Here is a 16686-nt window from a genome sequence, read left to right as displayed (position 1 = left end):
TATTATAAAACTGGAGCAATATTGTTGGTCATAAAATGACCCCTGTATTCAAATGGACAACTTTTCAAAACAGCATTTATCAGTACATGTGTCCTCATTGATGTATAGCGTTTTGTAAGCCAAACTGTTTTCCATTTGAAGTGTTTATGGGACTAATCCTATTTGTGAGACGACAGCCTTCTATAAAACAGAGATATTTCCATATCAAGCTCTCTGTGTGGTAAAATAGCCCGAATCCTTGCATTCAGATGAGAAATCTATTGAAAATATATTCATCAGTGTCCATCTTATTTTATATGCGTTTTGTTATATATCTTCTCAAATATTTTTGTGCTTACAAGTGTTTAATATGTATTTCATTACAAGAGCGGAGTTCCTCCCTGGTCACCTAACACTAGCTTGTTAAGAACATCAAAACTCACCTATTTCAACACTTGCACCAAAACTATACAGATGACATAGATCTTAACTTAAAAATATAACAACTATTGCCACCAAGTTTCATTAGGGGAAGCAGTATGTGTTTCATACCAATTTCAAAATCTTTAGGCCATTTTCAGGTTTTTAGAAAATTTTGTTAGCACCTTCTCTATTGGAATGGTTAAGGATTTTCAAAGGCTTATACATGTATATGTAAGAACATTTTGGAAGAGTACTGGCAAAATGTCTTAAATTAGCCCGAATCTGAATCACTGGGGGAGGGGGTATAATTATAATTCTTCATTTATGCAAAATCTATGTCAAGTGCTATGGATACAGCCTTTCAACACTTCTATTAACACCAATGTAACACCATCAATAAAACCAACTCAATATAGGAGTCATCCCAAAAGTCCCCACACATCTCTTTGAGAGGCAAACTAATAAAGAATGCGTATTATCTGGCAGGAAGACATGTACTGTTTATATAGAAGATCATTTACATAATCAAAGTACGGTGAACTGCACCTATAAGGAGATTGAGCCAACCATCAAAATTTTCTTCTAACAGTTTATTCTCCTTAAGTCAATTGATCTAACATATATTAAATTCATAGAAATAATTTTCCCCCATTTTCTTAATGATCAATAGTAGCAGTTATTTGTTAATAAACAATTTTGTTATAAGTAGCTTTAAAATTCCAACTATTCATGCAATATGTTCCCCTCAAAATGTGTAAAGAAAATCAAATCATACAATAATAAACAATGAAAGATATTGTTTGGAAACAAAATTCTTACTGCTAAAATCCAAGTTAATCAGTTTCATCAACTTATTTTGAGTTCATTTGAAAATATAGTCGAAAGACAAAAACAAATATTTATCTTGAAAATTGTTCTAAAAAATCAACAACAAAAACTATGAAATTTTCCAAGAATTTGTTATCAAATATTACAAAAAGATTTGTAATTAAATGTATGTTAGTTACGTCTTTCCCTTGCTTTCTTGTGTCAGCAACATCAGTTGCCATGGTGATAAAAATGAACACAGCTGATTATACCTAAGATGAGATGATCATGATAATAAAGAATAACACACCAATTTTATCAAAAACAAAATTTTAATCCAAACCATATAGCAGGTTTCAGTGAGTAAATATTATCACAAAATATTCTGTTTATGAGAAAAAGGTGAAGTATTTGATACTTTTTACATAATTTAAGGAAACACAGAATAACTTCTCCCCTTGTGATGGAAGGGAGATAACTCAAATGAACATATAACAAATTTGTAATATGATACATAAAAACAAGTTTGTAGATTTTGAGACAGATAATGATAAAAGCAAACTAAATCATGATTAATATATATCTAAGCATGAAAGGCCACAGTGACAGATTATATAGATAAATGAATATCATAACATATTGTGTAACATCTCGTAGGTTTCAAAACTTGACCGACTGACAGGGTAACTAACTCAGATCTAATCAACTAGCTACTACTTTTCTGAAGTTCTTGTGACATACAAAACATTTTACCTAAGAAACAATTAAGAATATAATAACATTTTTTCCATCAGATAACATAATTCAAACTTAAATTGATTTACATTTTCTAACTTTACATTAAATGCAGTATAATTTGAAGCCAATTTGAGTAATTGTAAAAATTAGTAACAAAATCTATAAAACATATTTTACATAAAAAATAAAACAGAAAAAGAAAAAAAACATTTTTTTTTTAAATTATAAAATGACTAGTTTTTCACACAAATTATTGAAGGCATTAAATATGACACATTTTTAGAAATTTAATGTGCCTCATTTACAAGCTTTCGTAACCTTTTAATTTATACACTGTAATATCAATATTACAACAAATGATATTTACAAATACCGCTAACAGATTTGCCATTATTTATTCACACAGATGTCAAAAACATCTGTTTATTCCAGAGATATTTGAGAATAGTTGCTCTGAATATTTTCATTTATGGGTAAATGCCACCATGCAAATCTCATTTGTTATCTCCCTTACATCTCTGACATGGAGCTGATCTAGCACATCCAAACTATAATGGCTGGTCTATATAAGTTGGCACGAAGGGTCTCAGTTTGAAACACTTTTTGAAAAACTTGTTGAAATATAAAGGTAGCATATATCCTTAAATAATAATTACTAAAATGTCATGACTGAAATGTCGTTAAAATAGAAAAAAGAAACTCCTCCACTTTGAAAAGGAAATATAACATAATTACACAATCTATGAAATATTAATAAAAAATACTCAAAAATTTTGACACAAATGTGTATACCTGTCATCACATTCTATCAGTGACATTTTACAGTAAGTTAACTGGACACAACGATAAATACCTACAGTATACATTCTTCATAAGGAAATTAGGTGGGTAACACACAGGTGGTAGCTAGTTTATGTATTAGGACGGAAACAGTTTGCTATAAAAATTTAGTGAAACTTTGAGACTGAAGTTAGATCTTGTGTGCAAAGTGTGAATGTTTTTAATTATGATTACTGATATTATGCTTGTGCACCTAACTACCTAGGGATGTTCCATATCCTCTATACTATGTACAGCGTGCTGGTAATTATATATAATCAGAGTATATAGTTCAGGACAGAGAATATCTTCTGAGTAAAATTTCATGGATGCATGGCTATAGAATTAATAAATCTACTAAATCCTTCACTAGGTAATAAAGATTAGTAGTATCCATCTTAAACTACATTAATAACTTCAGTTAGGGTGGACAAATAAATATATCAGGTTCAGAACAGTTCTTATGACTTCTATTAAAGGGACAATTCAGTCTAAGAGACAGTTGAAATTTGCACATATATCAGAAACAAACCAGTTCTAATGGACGGTCTTACTGTGATATGCAAGAAAAGCCCATGGTGGTGAAATGAGTGTGAAATGTTCAAACTTGCTCGCTGTCCGCCATTACACATTGTGGTCGAACATGTTGTATGCCGTACCCTGACCCTTGCTCATGGAGTAATGCAACTATTGTCCAGAACTATACTTAAATCGCTCTAACAATAATTTGTCTGTCTTATTAGGTAAATTGTCTTTTTGCCAAAAAAATCATTTCATCAACTGCTAAGTCGTTATATATTTCATTTATATTTGTTTAACGTACGTGACCTTGGCTCGGGTATTGGTACAGCGTACATATCATACCTTCTTAATCGTATTGCTATACCATTTGGAATTTCAATGGTATCAATTAAAATACTCAACAATGACGCAGAATTTGTGAATATTATATGTTATATGTTTCATAAGAAATGTATTATATGTTATATGTTTCATAAGAAATGTAGAACAATACATTTATGCCATATTTTACTTTGTGGTTATGTAACAGAATTAATCTGAATGGATTTTCCCTTTAAAGGTGTTGTGTAATTCATATATGTTTTAAATGTTATTCCATGTCTATCAACACATCCATGAAAGCAGTCCAGTACCTCTCTACAAAGGTTAGGTGAACTAAGGGTCTGGTTCAGAGAGTGAATCTCACAACGTTAGCTACAGTGATATAGACTTGTGGTAGAGACTAAAACATCATTACAATTACAGTGCTCAGGTTGTGTAGTTTATATATAAAGTCAAAGTGAGGTATAAACACCTGAATACGTATAGCACCCCACCGGTCAAAATTTGCTCCACAAAAGCCACATGGATTTCTATAACATTGCATAAGATTGAGACATCAATATGAATTAACATACACAAACTGGATTCTTCAACGTAACCTGTATGATTCAAAACTATCCTTTTAAATCATTATAAGGGAGACAACTACAAATAAAGGGAGGTTACTGTAAAAATCCACAACTATCACAATTATATATATTTTTAATTATTTGTTGATGTTACAAGGCAGCTGCCACTATAAACATCATCAAGTAGTTTTTAACACTTTTGTTTATGAGCTAAATGTGAATTTCTTGGTCTGCTATTATGATTCCAAATTAATATACGATTCCAAATTAATATATAAAATTTTCAAAGCATTTTTTCACTAAAACCATTGTCACATTGACTTGGAGCTAGAGAACTCCATTCCGACTGTATATCATATATAAGCCTAAGCAGTTTTAGAGCATATTCCATAAAATTTCATAGCAAGAAACAGATCACTTACCAAACTCCTTTGGATGTTTGAATAGATGGATGTTTGCAACAGTAAAAAAAACTCAACTATACGTAGAATTTCACGTGATATTTTTTACGATGAAGTTCAATGAAAATCCTACACCAACCGATTCCTTTACCACTCAGCGTGTAGTAGGTGATAGGTGACTGGGTGTGTGAGGTGTGAGGTACCACATCTTCTAAATTGTGACAATGACCAGAATCATCAGAGTGTGTCGATGATCAGAATCATCAGAGTGTGACAATGACCAAAATCATCAGAGTGTGTCGATGACCAGAATCATCAGAGTGTGACAATGATCAGAACCATCAGATTGTGACAATGACCAGAATCATCAGAGTGTGTCGATTATCAGAATCATCAGAGTGTGACAATGACCAGAATCATCAGAGTGTGACAATGACCAGAATCATCAGTGTGTCGATGATCAGAATCATCAGAGTATGAAAATGGCCAAAATCATCCAGGCGTAAAATTTTTAGGGAATATCCAAAATAAAAAGTGAGTTGTACCATCAAAGTACAACGAATCAACTGAGTGAAGGTCATCACAATGTAAAGGTCATCACAGCATGTAAGGTCATCATAGTGTGAAGGTCATTACAGTGCAGAGGTCATAAGAGTGTGAAGGACATCACAGTGCCAAGGTCATGATCATAACAGTGTTAATATGAATCAGCAGAGTGTAACCATGTTAATACATACAATAGATAGTATATCTGATTACAGGTGATTTAAAGATATGTCTGCCTCACAGGTAAATAGAAATTACATTACATCAATGATTCGGTGATCAATAGAATGTGCAGATGTTATTTAAAATTAATCATTCATATCTTCTATGAATATACATGTTTTGAGGAACAGCATACAAGCTGCTTTATTTGCTGCCATTAGGCATTCAATGAAAAAATCTGCCCTTCTACAATTCATTCACACAGAATTTGATTTTGATTCTGCAGCTAACTTCATACAGTCATCTGTCAGTAATGCATTAATTAAGAAATGTTTCATCCTTAAAGTAATGCCAGTTTAACAGTGGATTCATAAATAAGGAATGAATTTGTAACCTTCAGAATAAGACTTTGTAAATATTTTGATAATTCAAGCCCATCAAGATGCATTTTACCAGCGTTAAATCATGCATAGAATATAATTCATATCTTATTATATTACATAATTAGCTAATACTGTCTTAATTAAACATAATTAACAGCATCACAAGATATACATGGCACCAGGGTATTTTTCACAAGAATACACATAGATCACAAGAAGCTTTGTAGATAGTTTTATCACATTAATTACAAACACTTGGTATGTACTATAACTAAGGCTGTCAAACCAGTCAGGAATTCACTAACCAGTTACTCAAAAATCTTCTGACCAAGTAACCAGCTAAGCGTTGATAGCCTTAATTAAAACCCACTTTAAACAAAGGCCATTACCATCATAGAAATAGTATCCCTTATCACAACTTTCTTATACATACATGGTAATAATCTTATAGGACATATAAATATTATTCTAAATAATTATTCATGCAAGTTGAGAACCATATTAATCTTTTGTTATCGAGAGCCACCAGTACAATAAACAAAAATTCTCTATCATGAATCACTCCTTTGGAAACTTGAACATGAAGTCATTGGACAAGTTTATAAAAAGAAGATTTTTAACTCTAGATTAATTTTTATCATGTGTACATTTGTCAATGGCACCTCTGTTAATTATTAAATGTGAAATGTGCCAACGTAGCAAAAACATTTAGGGAGATATCTATAGAGAATAATTGTATTGCATGATACAACATACCTAATAACCACATTACTGTTAATCACTTTTTCTTATGAAATATCAATTTGTCTTTGCAGAATTCTCTTTTAAATTCCTTTCTTTTTAAAAAGAGATTTCTATTGCGTTTTGAAGAAATTGCATATGTATACACAAAGCTGATTTCAACTTTAAGCAAAATAAAAGGATAAACCCTTCACCCCTGATGACACAATTAGACCCTTGTAAATCAAAGACCAGACCAGTCCATTACAAAAGTTTGGGGGTGAATGAGCTAAATATTGTGTAACAGAAAAGTAAGTACAAATTTTGCAGTTAAATTTATGATAAAATACATGTTTGTAAAACTAATGTGATTTACAGCAGTTTGTGGTAAATTCCTCAATATTCTGCGTAGTTGTATATCCAGACTATAGAGAGGTAAGCATGCATGCCCATCACCAAAGTCAATTACTGAAGCCCCGGTGGTACTGGTAACCCCAAAATACACAAGTACAATGATCCACCTAATATAGAGTCATTAGGGCCATATGTATTACATCATGACCAATTAAATTAACTCCTAATCTATTAATTCATGTTCAGGTATGGCTACTTGCAATTTCAAACAATTTCATGGACATAGGGTAAACACATTTATCAAATTCAAATGTGGTAATGATTTTGTCATTTTGTCTATATTTCGTTGTCTTTTAAAAAAGAAAATCTATTAGAGATCTGTTCTTCAATTTTTAATAATGGTGAAATCAATAGAAAAGACAATAACAACACGCAATGACTAGAATGACTCTGTATGATGGAGGACTGTACTGGAGATATCGAGGGACCAGGTGAGGTTAGGTGAGGTATGGAGTCTACGACTCGGGCACCTTATGTAAGTGTTCCTTCCTGAGCGATGTCAGAAGTCCACGATATCGCTGTCTTGTGTCCCCCTGCTGGCTCTCTGGATTACCACCTAAACTCTGCCTCAGGGTCTGAATCGCGTTTGCGTGTTGACGCTCAGCCTCCTGCACCTGCAGTTCCAGACGACCGAGTTCCCTGGGTGAGGCCGTTGCTTCTGGTTTTTTCGGTGTTGAAGTTGATGGGGTCCCCTCCAGATAAAATGTAGATGAGGCCGGAGATCCATCATCATTTAACGCCACACTAAAACTACCAGATAGTAACTTTGGTGGGGACGAGCCCCGCCGTTTGATATCCCGAAGGAGAGTATTTTTCTGTCGTTCAAGTAGCTCCTCTTTTTCCTGAAGTTTGGATTCAATCTCCGTTAGTTCCTCCTCCAGAAGACGTTTCTGTCTCATCAACTCCTTCTCAGTTATATTCTTGTGATACAATATTTCCTCTAGTTGCTCCTGAGAGTGTCGCTGTTTTTCTAGAGCTAATCGTTTTTCAGACAACTCGCGCTCCAAATCCTCCTTTTCACACAACTTGGCATACAATAAATCCTTTTCACGCCTTAAACTTTCTTCGAGAATACTATTGTCACCCAATTTGCGAGTCAGTCGCTGATTTTTCATTTCAAAATCGTGTATTTTTTCCAGGAGGTGATCTCTCTGGTTTTGTAGGAGGGTGATCTGTTTACCGAACACGCTATCAGTTTGGTCAGAATTAGGTTCGTCTCGGCCTAATAATTCACGCAGTTCAATCACAACCTGTTCCTGGTCCTGAATCCGACGTAACCATCGCTCATTTTCTATCTGAAGCATTTTGTTAGTTTCCTCCAAAGTGGCGACTTTTTGTCTTAGTCTTGTAACCTCTTGACTTGAGTCAGAATCAAAACTCATGGAGCTAACACTGGATTTACTTTTAGTAGCCTCGCGAGACGAACCATCCTTATCGAGTGCTTCTTTCAACAACACATTTTCTTTTGTGTAAATTGCTTGTGTTTCACTAAGATCTTTCCGGAGTCTTGCGATCTCGTCTACAAGTTCGGAATGTTTAGACTCGAGATGGCCATCCTCCTCTGTGATGAAGCCAGCATGTAATCTCTCAGAACTGTTAAAGCTGCCTGTGTTAGAACAAGTGGATGGGGCACGAGGGGAGATAATTCTAGGGGAGGCGATAGGACTGGAATGTGATATAGCTGCCACAAGTTTTGGTCCTTTGTCAGAAATAGATTTGCTGCCGAAGTTTTTATCTTCAGGAAGTGATTGCATCCCAGCACTGGCTGTGGACAGTTCATTTATGTCTCCAACACTAACACGAGAGAGGTTACCTACACTGATGTGTGAAAGATCACTTTCACTGACCAATGAGTGGTCAGCAAGATCCTCAATCTTAAGTTCTACATCACTTTGTCTCTCAGAATGATCCTCTCCAATATTTGCTTCAGTGCTGTGAGCCTGCAGAAGACCATGCTCTTCCACATTTTCAATCACCACATGTGGTGCTACACTGTCCCCACTAGACGACGTTTCCTCACTTTCTGATTCCACTGGTAACATGGATGGCCCACTTGTTGGTATTGATAATGGTCCCTGTCTTAAGAAATGTTCTTCCAATTTCTTTATGTAGTTGTCTTTCTCTCTCAATGTCTGTTCCAACCCAGACTTTACCTGCATGAAATCCTTCTGCTTTTCAGAGGAGGAGAGGGATTTTTCCAAGTCTTTCTGAAGTTTATGGACATATCGCTCTTTTTCTTTCAACTGTGCTTCAAGCCCCTCAATCTTATTGGTAGATTCCTGTAATGCAGTATCAGTCTCCTCCCCGACAGCATTCTCTGTTTGGGTACCCTTTTGTTCCCACGACAACCCTTTCAACTCTGAACTCCTTCCGTAGGCCCTGAGTCTACTTTCCTGCTCCATACATTGTAAATGCAGTTCCTGTTTGGCTGCAGTTGTTTCACATAAATTGTCTTCCAATAATTTCAGTTGATCTTCCATTGTAATTGAAGCATCTTTTGTCCTTTGAACCAAGCCCTCAAGGTCATTACAAGTTGTCTGCAGGCTCTGGTTATCAAGCAGGACTTCATTTAAATGACTTTTAAGTGCTTGTTTCTCCTCCAGAAGCTGTTTCTTTTCTTCCATTAAATCTACCTGCATGTTAGACATTTCAACATACTTTGATTTTAAATCCTGGTTAGCAGACGACAGCATTAGAGTGCGGCCTTCGATGGATTCAAGCTCTTTGTCAAGTTCTGTTTTCTCCTTGAGAGCCACCATTTGCGTCTCTCTCAACATTCCCTCTAATTCCTTACATTTGTGTTGTAGCTGGTTTTTGTCTGACACAAGTTCCTTCACTTGGGATTCCAGAGAATCCACTTGTTTGTCTAAGTCAATCTTAGTCTCATCCTGCTCTAGGACAGATGTTAATGCAGCTATCCTTTGGCGGAGCTCGGTTATCTCTTGTTCAGAATCTGTTTTAGACTTTATGGAATTGTATTCTTCAGAATGAAGTCTTTCTTCTAAATCCTTGATTTTCAATAAGAGAGATTTAGTCTCTCCATCAAAGTTTTCTCTTTCTAATTTCAATAGTTCATCTTTTTCACAAATACTTGTTTCCAGACTGGAAATCTCACCTTGTAAAGCTTTACACTGTGATTCAATGTCCAGTTTAGATTGTAATAGATCTGTTTCCAAGACCTCTGGTTTGGTTATCTTAGCAGCAACACTGACTGGCAATTTTTCAAAGTTATCACTGATGCCCATGAGTTCCTGCTCTAGATGTTGCCTGGATAAAGTTTCATTTTCTAACTGTAGGGTTATCTCCCTTTGTTTATCGTTTAGATTCTGTTTTTCCTTCAGTAGACTAGCTACCTTGTCCTCCAAAATTTTCTTGTCTTTTCTGAGTCTCTGTATAATTTCTGACTCAGTTTTACTGTCTGTTGCCACAGTTTTTGTAGGGCTTCTATGTTTCTGATTTGATGGCATTTCATTTTGCTTCGGCTGCTGAGAAGACCCTTGGAGGAGTTCAGACTCATTTAGAGGGTTCCCATCTTTGTGTAATGCTGTCAAAGTCATACAGTCAGCTGACCTAATAAATTTATCTTCCTTCGCCTCATCTGACTCCTCAATAAAACCCTCTGTAGATGGTGCAGATTTCGATCTTTTCACCAGTTGATGTTTTTGTGCTAACCTAGATTCCACCTTTTCTGAAACGGGGGCCTTACATATGTCGGTCTTGGCTACATAAGGAGGTGCTACCATTTGAGCTGCGTTACGTAATGCCTCTCTCACTAGTTCACTCTCCAGTTCACTGGTAGGTGTAATGGGCATGATGTCCCCGACAAGGTCCTGCTCAAGACTGAAATCATCCTTTTCAGGCTTGAAACCATCACCTGCCTTAAACATGTCCTCATTTTCAAATTCATCGGCCTCTCTTGTGAAGCCTTCCGTGATATCAATTCCAGGTGTCCGAGGAGAGGATTCCACATGAAATTCAACCTCAGGCTGAAACCTGTTTGCATCGACAAGTGACTTACTTTCACAGACAGCAAGGCTTTCTGGAATTATTTCTTTGTCATCTCCTGATATGATGCTCATCCTCTGAGAATCTGTTTCCCTTGACATTGTTTCTGGTACTATTTGAGATTCAAAGACATCATCAACTATAAAATTCTCCACATTTTCCCCACCAACTATCCTTTCATCCTCTGGTAAAAACTCACTCCTTGCACCACATCCAATATTAACATCAGTTCCACTGACATTTACAAATCCTTCCTCTGGTTGAAAGCCTACACCTGCTTCAGGTGTCAGGACTATGTCTGTTTGTGATTTCTCAGTTTCATGATGAAGAAAGTTATTATCAAGGTTGTCTTTTTGATTTCCAAGAAAAAATCCAGATTTTTCAGAGGAGATAGGAACATTTTTGGGATCCATTGAATCCATTGCTACATATCCTGCCCGAGCTTCCTCAGGATGGAAGCTGCCTTCCTTGGAAACTGCTTCCTTTTGTAATATCACTGAATCAGTTTCAGAATCACTGTCATCAGAATTAAAATTTTCCTCCTCTGTATCACCTGTAACTGATGTCCCTGCAGAGCCAGGCAAAGCGTCAAAAAGTTCTTGAAATTTCTGTCGAATAAGACGGCAACGTGGTCTCCTGCACTCAAAATGTTCCACAAATTCCAGTGAATCATTTTCATCCCGACCATAATCAAAGGAAACCAGTGGCGAGAGCTCCCAGTCTAGCATGACCGATGTACTATCGTAGGTCGGCCGAGAGAACTTTGCATGGCTGATATCATTATCTGATTCCTGTATGTAGTCCCCTCCTTCACTCACTACACTCTCTCCTGGTATGTTGTCAGGAAAGTCACTATGAATGCTGTCCTCGTCTCCACGCATGATACGTAGCTCCTCCTGAAGACGTTCCTGGTTGTGATGAGAGAGCGCCACCTGCTGAAGAAGAGCATCCCGTGCCTCGGCCAAATCCTGTAATAACAACAAACACAGGTTACTAAAATCAAGTAATACTCTAATAGAAATATCAAAATCTGTTTTATATTGTATTTCTACTTTCATTGCTATCATCAATATTTCAAATATCACAACATTATGTCAGATAATTTAGATTTTTGTTATCTACTGATTTGCCTTTTTTAACATACAATTTAAAATTATGTTAGCTTGGATAAAAATTTCAACAATAAATTTTTGCTTTTGAAAGAAAACTGTATCGATCAATGAAAGATTTGAGCATTGATAATCAATTAAAATTGTAGAACACCTTTTGAAAAGTTTATTAGAATCCAGTGATTCAAGTATGGTAAATAAAACCTACCTGATTTTCTTGATGAAGTTTCTCGACAACATCCCCAATCTGACTTCCCACTTTGCCGCTGCTATCAGAGCTCCCATCGCCTGCCTCATTAGCTCTCTCCTCCAGAAGTTTTATCCTCTGTCTCTCCACCTCTTTTTTGATGCGTTTATCAGCATCTTTGTTGACCTTCTGCATGGCCTTGAGGAAAGCAGTATCTTTTTCAGCACGGATTGTCTCAAATTTGTGTTTCATGTAGACTTCCATTTCTTTTTTGTACTTCTTGAATTCCTTGTCATACTTGTCTGCAACTTCTGCCTCTTTGCTTCTGATTTCAAAAGCAACTTTTTCTTCCATTTCATATTTCATCCCTTCAATACGTCTGGTTATTCTTGCTTCCACTATTGCCTCTATCTTGTCTTCCTGTTCCTGAGCAGACAATCCAGCAACTTCTGAGTATGAAGTCTCTATATCAGCCTCTTGTGGCACAAGTTCAGAAGTTCTGTCATCACAGGAACTTTGGTCATCACCGTTTTTTATTTTTTCAAGGTCTTTGATTTTTCTTTGTAATTTTGCTTTCTCCTCCTGATATGATTTCTGGTGCTGTATATTCTCCAATTTAACATTTTCTAGTTCTCTTGTTAAATCCTCAATATTTTTTTCATACTGTGCCACAGTGTCCTCATCAGTGTGAGGTTCAACTTGAAAGAATCCAGACACTGAGACCTGCTCTTGCTGATCCTCCATGAAGACTGGGATATCAGCAGGGATCCTCTGAGTTCCTGAAGCTACTCTTTGATTCCTCATGTCTTTCTGAGACTTATACGAATCCTCTGAGTCATCCGGACTTCCTGGACTTGTTTGCTGCAATCGACTTTCTTCCCGAGTCAGCCTCAGTACCAAACTTGCTTTTTGATCATGTGACAGGTTAAGGTCTTCTTCCAGCAGCTCAAGTGAAGACTTCATGGCTGTCATGTCAGAATTAACATTCCCAAGCTGTGCTTGTAGTTTTTCAATCTCTTTTCGACACTCCTTTTTAGTATCTTCCATAAGAGATTGAACTGTTTCGTACTTGTGCTGCATTTCTGAGAGATCCTCTGCCATTGCCTCGTGAATGTTCAGCAGATTGTCGCGTTCCTCTCCTATCTGAGCCAGATTCTCCTTCAAATGTGATATCTCCTGTTCTAAAGCTTGGTTCTTATCCTCCAGGTTTTCGTTCACTAGCATCCCCTGATCAAGTGAAATATTAGACTTCTCCTGCTCTAGATCATTGAGTTTTTGTCTCAAATCTTTCAGTTCTTCTCTGAGTTTTTCTTCATTATTAACCCTTTGTTTTAAATCCTGTTTTAGCTGCAGTTCTAATTCCTTCAATGCAGCACATTCTTGAATTAAAGTAAGATTTCCTTTCTTGATGTCCTCATTTTCCTTTTCCAGCATTGCTTGGAGTTGCTCGGACGCATTCAACTCTTTTAGAAGTTGCTCTCTTGCAATGATCAACTTCTCACACCGTTCATTGCGAAGTTTCAGCTCATGAATTAATTCCTTGTTCTTTGTAAGTTCCCCATCACGTTCGGCTGTGAGCGATTTGAGATCACTCAGGAAGTCCTCACTAATACTGTCATTTTCAGTCATGTTGTTTTTAAGAGACTCCACCTGGCTAAGGAGATCGTGTTTATTCCTTTTTAAGTCGTTGACCTCTTGTTTCAGGCTTTCTATCTCGGTATTCAGACACTCTCGAGCATCTCCTGCTAGGCGTAACTTTTCTGTTGTGGATGTCAGTTCTGCCTGGTAAAAATCTCTGCTCTCTGTCAAATCAGTGACCTCTTCCTGAAAACTTTCAATACTTTTTTCTTTCTCAATGTTTTGCTTGTCAGAATCTTTAACTTGCTGATGCAGTATTTTCACTTCTGCTTCCAGGTCTTCCACATGTTGTTTAAAATTCTCAACCAGATCCTCATTTTCTCTGTTGGTAGAATCAAGTTTTTCAAATAAAGCCTGAGACTGACTGTTCTTTTCCAAATGCATCTTCTCCAACTCATCACACTTGCTTTTTGCCAAATTCAGAGCCACATTCAGCTCATCAACAACGTTTTGCTTAACATTCACTTCTTCTCTTAATTCCGTACACTGGTTTTCCAGACTTTGTTTTTCCTCTGTATGCTTCCTGACAGTTTCCTCTAAGTGTAACTGTATTTCCTCCAATTGACCACACAGAAAACAACTCTCTTCTTTCATTTCTAACATTTTCTTTTCAGATTCAGTTTCAAAAGTTTTAAACTTTAAAACCAGTTCATTGTTGTAGTGCTGCAGACTTTCACACTCTTTCAAAAGCCTCTCTTTGGTTTCTACTTCCTCAACAATTTTTTGATCTAACTCCACTTTGCCCTTTTTCAATGTTTCTATTTCAGTTTCTAGAGCTCTTCTTGTACTTTCCATCTGTGTTTCAAAATTGAGTTTCGTAGATTCGAACTTTTGCTGTGCAAGCCTATCTTGTTGTCTTTGTTGATCCAGTTCTGACTCAATTTTCCTTAAATTTTCCTCCAAATATGTTTTCTCCTCTATTAGAGTTTGTTTGTTACTTTTTAGAGTCAAATTTTCACCCGCCAGCTCAGTATTCTCATGTTTCAAACACTGGATGGATTCCTCTAACTGTTGCTTTTCTATTGAAAATTGTTTTTCTGCAATACCTTTTTCCCTTTCTAACTTTACATATTGCTCTTGAAGACATGTTCTCTCCTTGTTGAATGTTTCCTCCAATTCAGATCTCAAACTTTCAAGGTCATTTTCAAACTCATCTTTTTCTGTGCAGAAATCCTGAAACTTTGTTTGATATTCCAAATTAAGTGAGTCAAGATTTTGTTCAACTCCTGCCAAAGAGTCTTGAAGTTTTTCACACTTACTGACAAGTTCCTGTCGCTCACTTTGAAAACTTTTACGCTCCTGTTCCATTCGATGAACCATGACCAACTTTTCCGTTTTGTGACCTTCGGTGTCGCGCTCGACCTGACTGTGGAGAGCCTCTAGTATGGATGTTACCTGATTGTGTTTTATTTGGAGTTCCTCATAATTCCGGTCCTTGATTCTCAGCGTTTCCAACTCCTTATTAACAGCATCAAACCTCTGAGCAAAGTTTTCTTCCCTTTCATAATAATTCTCGCTTTCTTGAGTCATCAAAGATTTCAAAGACAAGATCTCGTTTTCTTGAGTATTTCTTTCCTTCTCAAGAGTGTCCCAGAGTTGCTGATACTGTTCCTTTTGCTCTTCACACTCTGAGTTCACAAGTTTACAACATTCTTTCTGCTCAATAAGTTGCAATTGCAAAGCAGAGCATTTAGAACTGAAATCTTTACATTGCTTTTCTAATAAGACAGTGTTTGACCGTTCGGTTTCAAGATCAGCTTTTAAATCCTTGCATTGCTTTTCCAACCTTGACCTGTTTGTTTCAGTTTCTGTTTTGAGATCCTCAATCTGTGTTTCTAATATTCTTGTATTGGACTTTTCCTTTTCCAATTCAGATTTGAGTTCCTCACAATATTTGTTTAAATTTGATCCTCCAATTTCCACCTCTGATTTGAGATCCTCGCATTGAGTTTCTAATGTTTCAACTTTTGACTTTTCGGTTTCAAGTTCTGACTTGAGATCCTTGCATTGAGTTTCTAATGTTCCAACATTTGACTTTTCTGTTTCAAGTTCAGTTTGGAGATCTTTGCATTGTGTTTCTAATGTTCCAACATTTGACTTTTCTGTTTCAAGTTCTGATTTGAGATCCTTGCAATGTGTTTCTAATGTTCCAACATTTGACTTTTCTGTTTCAAGTTTCATTTGGAGATTCTTGCATTGTGTTTCTAATATTCCAATATTTGACCTTTCTGTTTCAACCTCTGATTTGAGATCCTTGCATTGAGTTTCTAATGTTCCAACATTTGACTTTTCTGTTTCAAGTTCTGATTTGAGATCCTTGCATTGAGTTTCTAATGTTCCAACATTTGACTTTTCTCTTTCAAGTTCAGTTTGGAGATCCTTGCATTGTGTTTCTAATGTTCCAACATTTGACTTTTCTGTTTCAAGTTCTGATTTGAGATCCTTGCATTGTGTTTCTAATATTCCAACATTTGACTTTTCTGTTTCAAGTTCTGTTTGGAGATCCTTGCATTGAGTTTCTAATCTTCCAACATTTGACTTTTCTGTTTCAAGCTCTGATTTGTGATCCTTGCATTGTGTTTCTAATGTACCAACATTTGACAAGTTCTGATTTTCCTTGCATTGTGTTTCTAATGTTCCAACATTTGACTTTTCTCTTTCAAGTTCTGTTTGGAGATCCTTGCATTGAGTTTCTAATCTTCCAACATTTGACTTTTCTGTTTCAAGTTCTGATTTGAGATCCTTGCATTGTGTTTCTAATGTTCCAACATTTGACTTTTCTGTTTCAAGTTCTGATTTGAGATCCTTGCATTGTGTTTCTAATGTTCCAACATTTGACTTTTCTGTTTCAAGTTCCATTTTGAGATTCTTGCATTGTGTTTCTACATTTCAAGTTCTGATTTGAGATCCTTGCATTGTGTTTCTAATGTTCCAACATTTGAC

At 36.1% G+C, this 16686-nt stretch overlaps 2 protein-coding genes across 2 annotated transcripts in view; both read right to left on the bottom strand.

Annotated features, from left to right (window-relative positions):
* The window catches only part of LOC138314777 (A-kinase anchor protein 9-like), a 118351-nt gene that overhangs the window by 89016 nt on the left and 12649 nt on the right, over positions 1–16686 (bottom strand).
* LOC138314778 (golgin subfamily A member 4-like) lies at positions 1004–16050 on the bottom strand. The gene is made up of 2 exons (XM_069255310.1): positions 12127–16050; positions 1004–11777 (listed from the first exon to the last, which is right to left on the bottom strand). Exons 1-2 carry the CDS (start codon positions 15922–15924, stop codon positions 7260–7262), a joined length of 8316 nt encoding a protein of 2771 aa, XP_069111411.1. The 5' UTR covers positions 15925–16050; the 3' UTR covers positions 1004–7259.

Source organism: Argopecten irradians, chromosome 2, assembly GCF_041381155.1.
Source record: "Argopecten irradians isolate NY chromosome 2, Ai_NY, whole genome shotgun sequence".
Taxonomy (NCBI): Eukaryota; Metazoa; Mollusca; class Bivalvia; order Pectinida; family Pectinidae; genus Argopecten; species Argopecten irradians.
Note: the sequence above shows the minus strand (reverse complement) of the source record. Positions and strands in the feature narration are given on the sequence as shown.

Coding starts and splice junctions, on each gene's coding strand:
- LOC138314778 (XM_069255310.1), bottom strand. CDS start 15,924: ATGAAACTTGAAACAGAAAAGTCAAATGTTGGAACATTAGAAACACAT. Junction 11,778..12,126: donor AACTTCATCAAGAAAATCAG/GTAGGTTTTATT, acceptor TTGTTATTACAG/GATTTGGCCGAGGCACGGGA.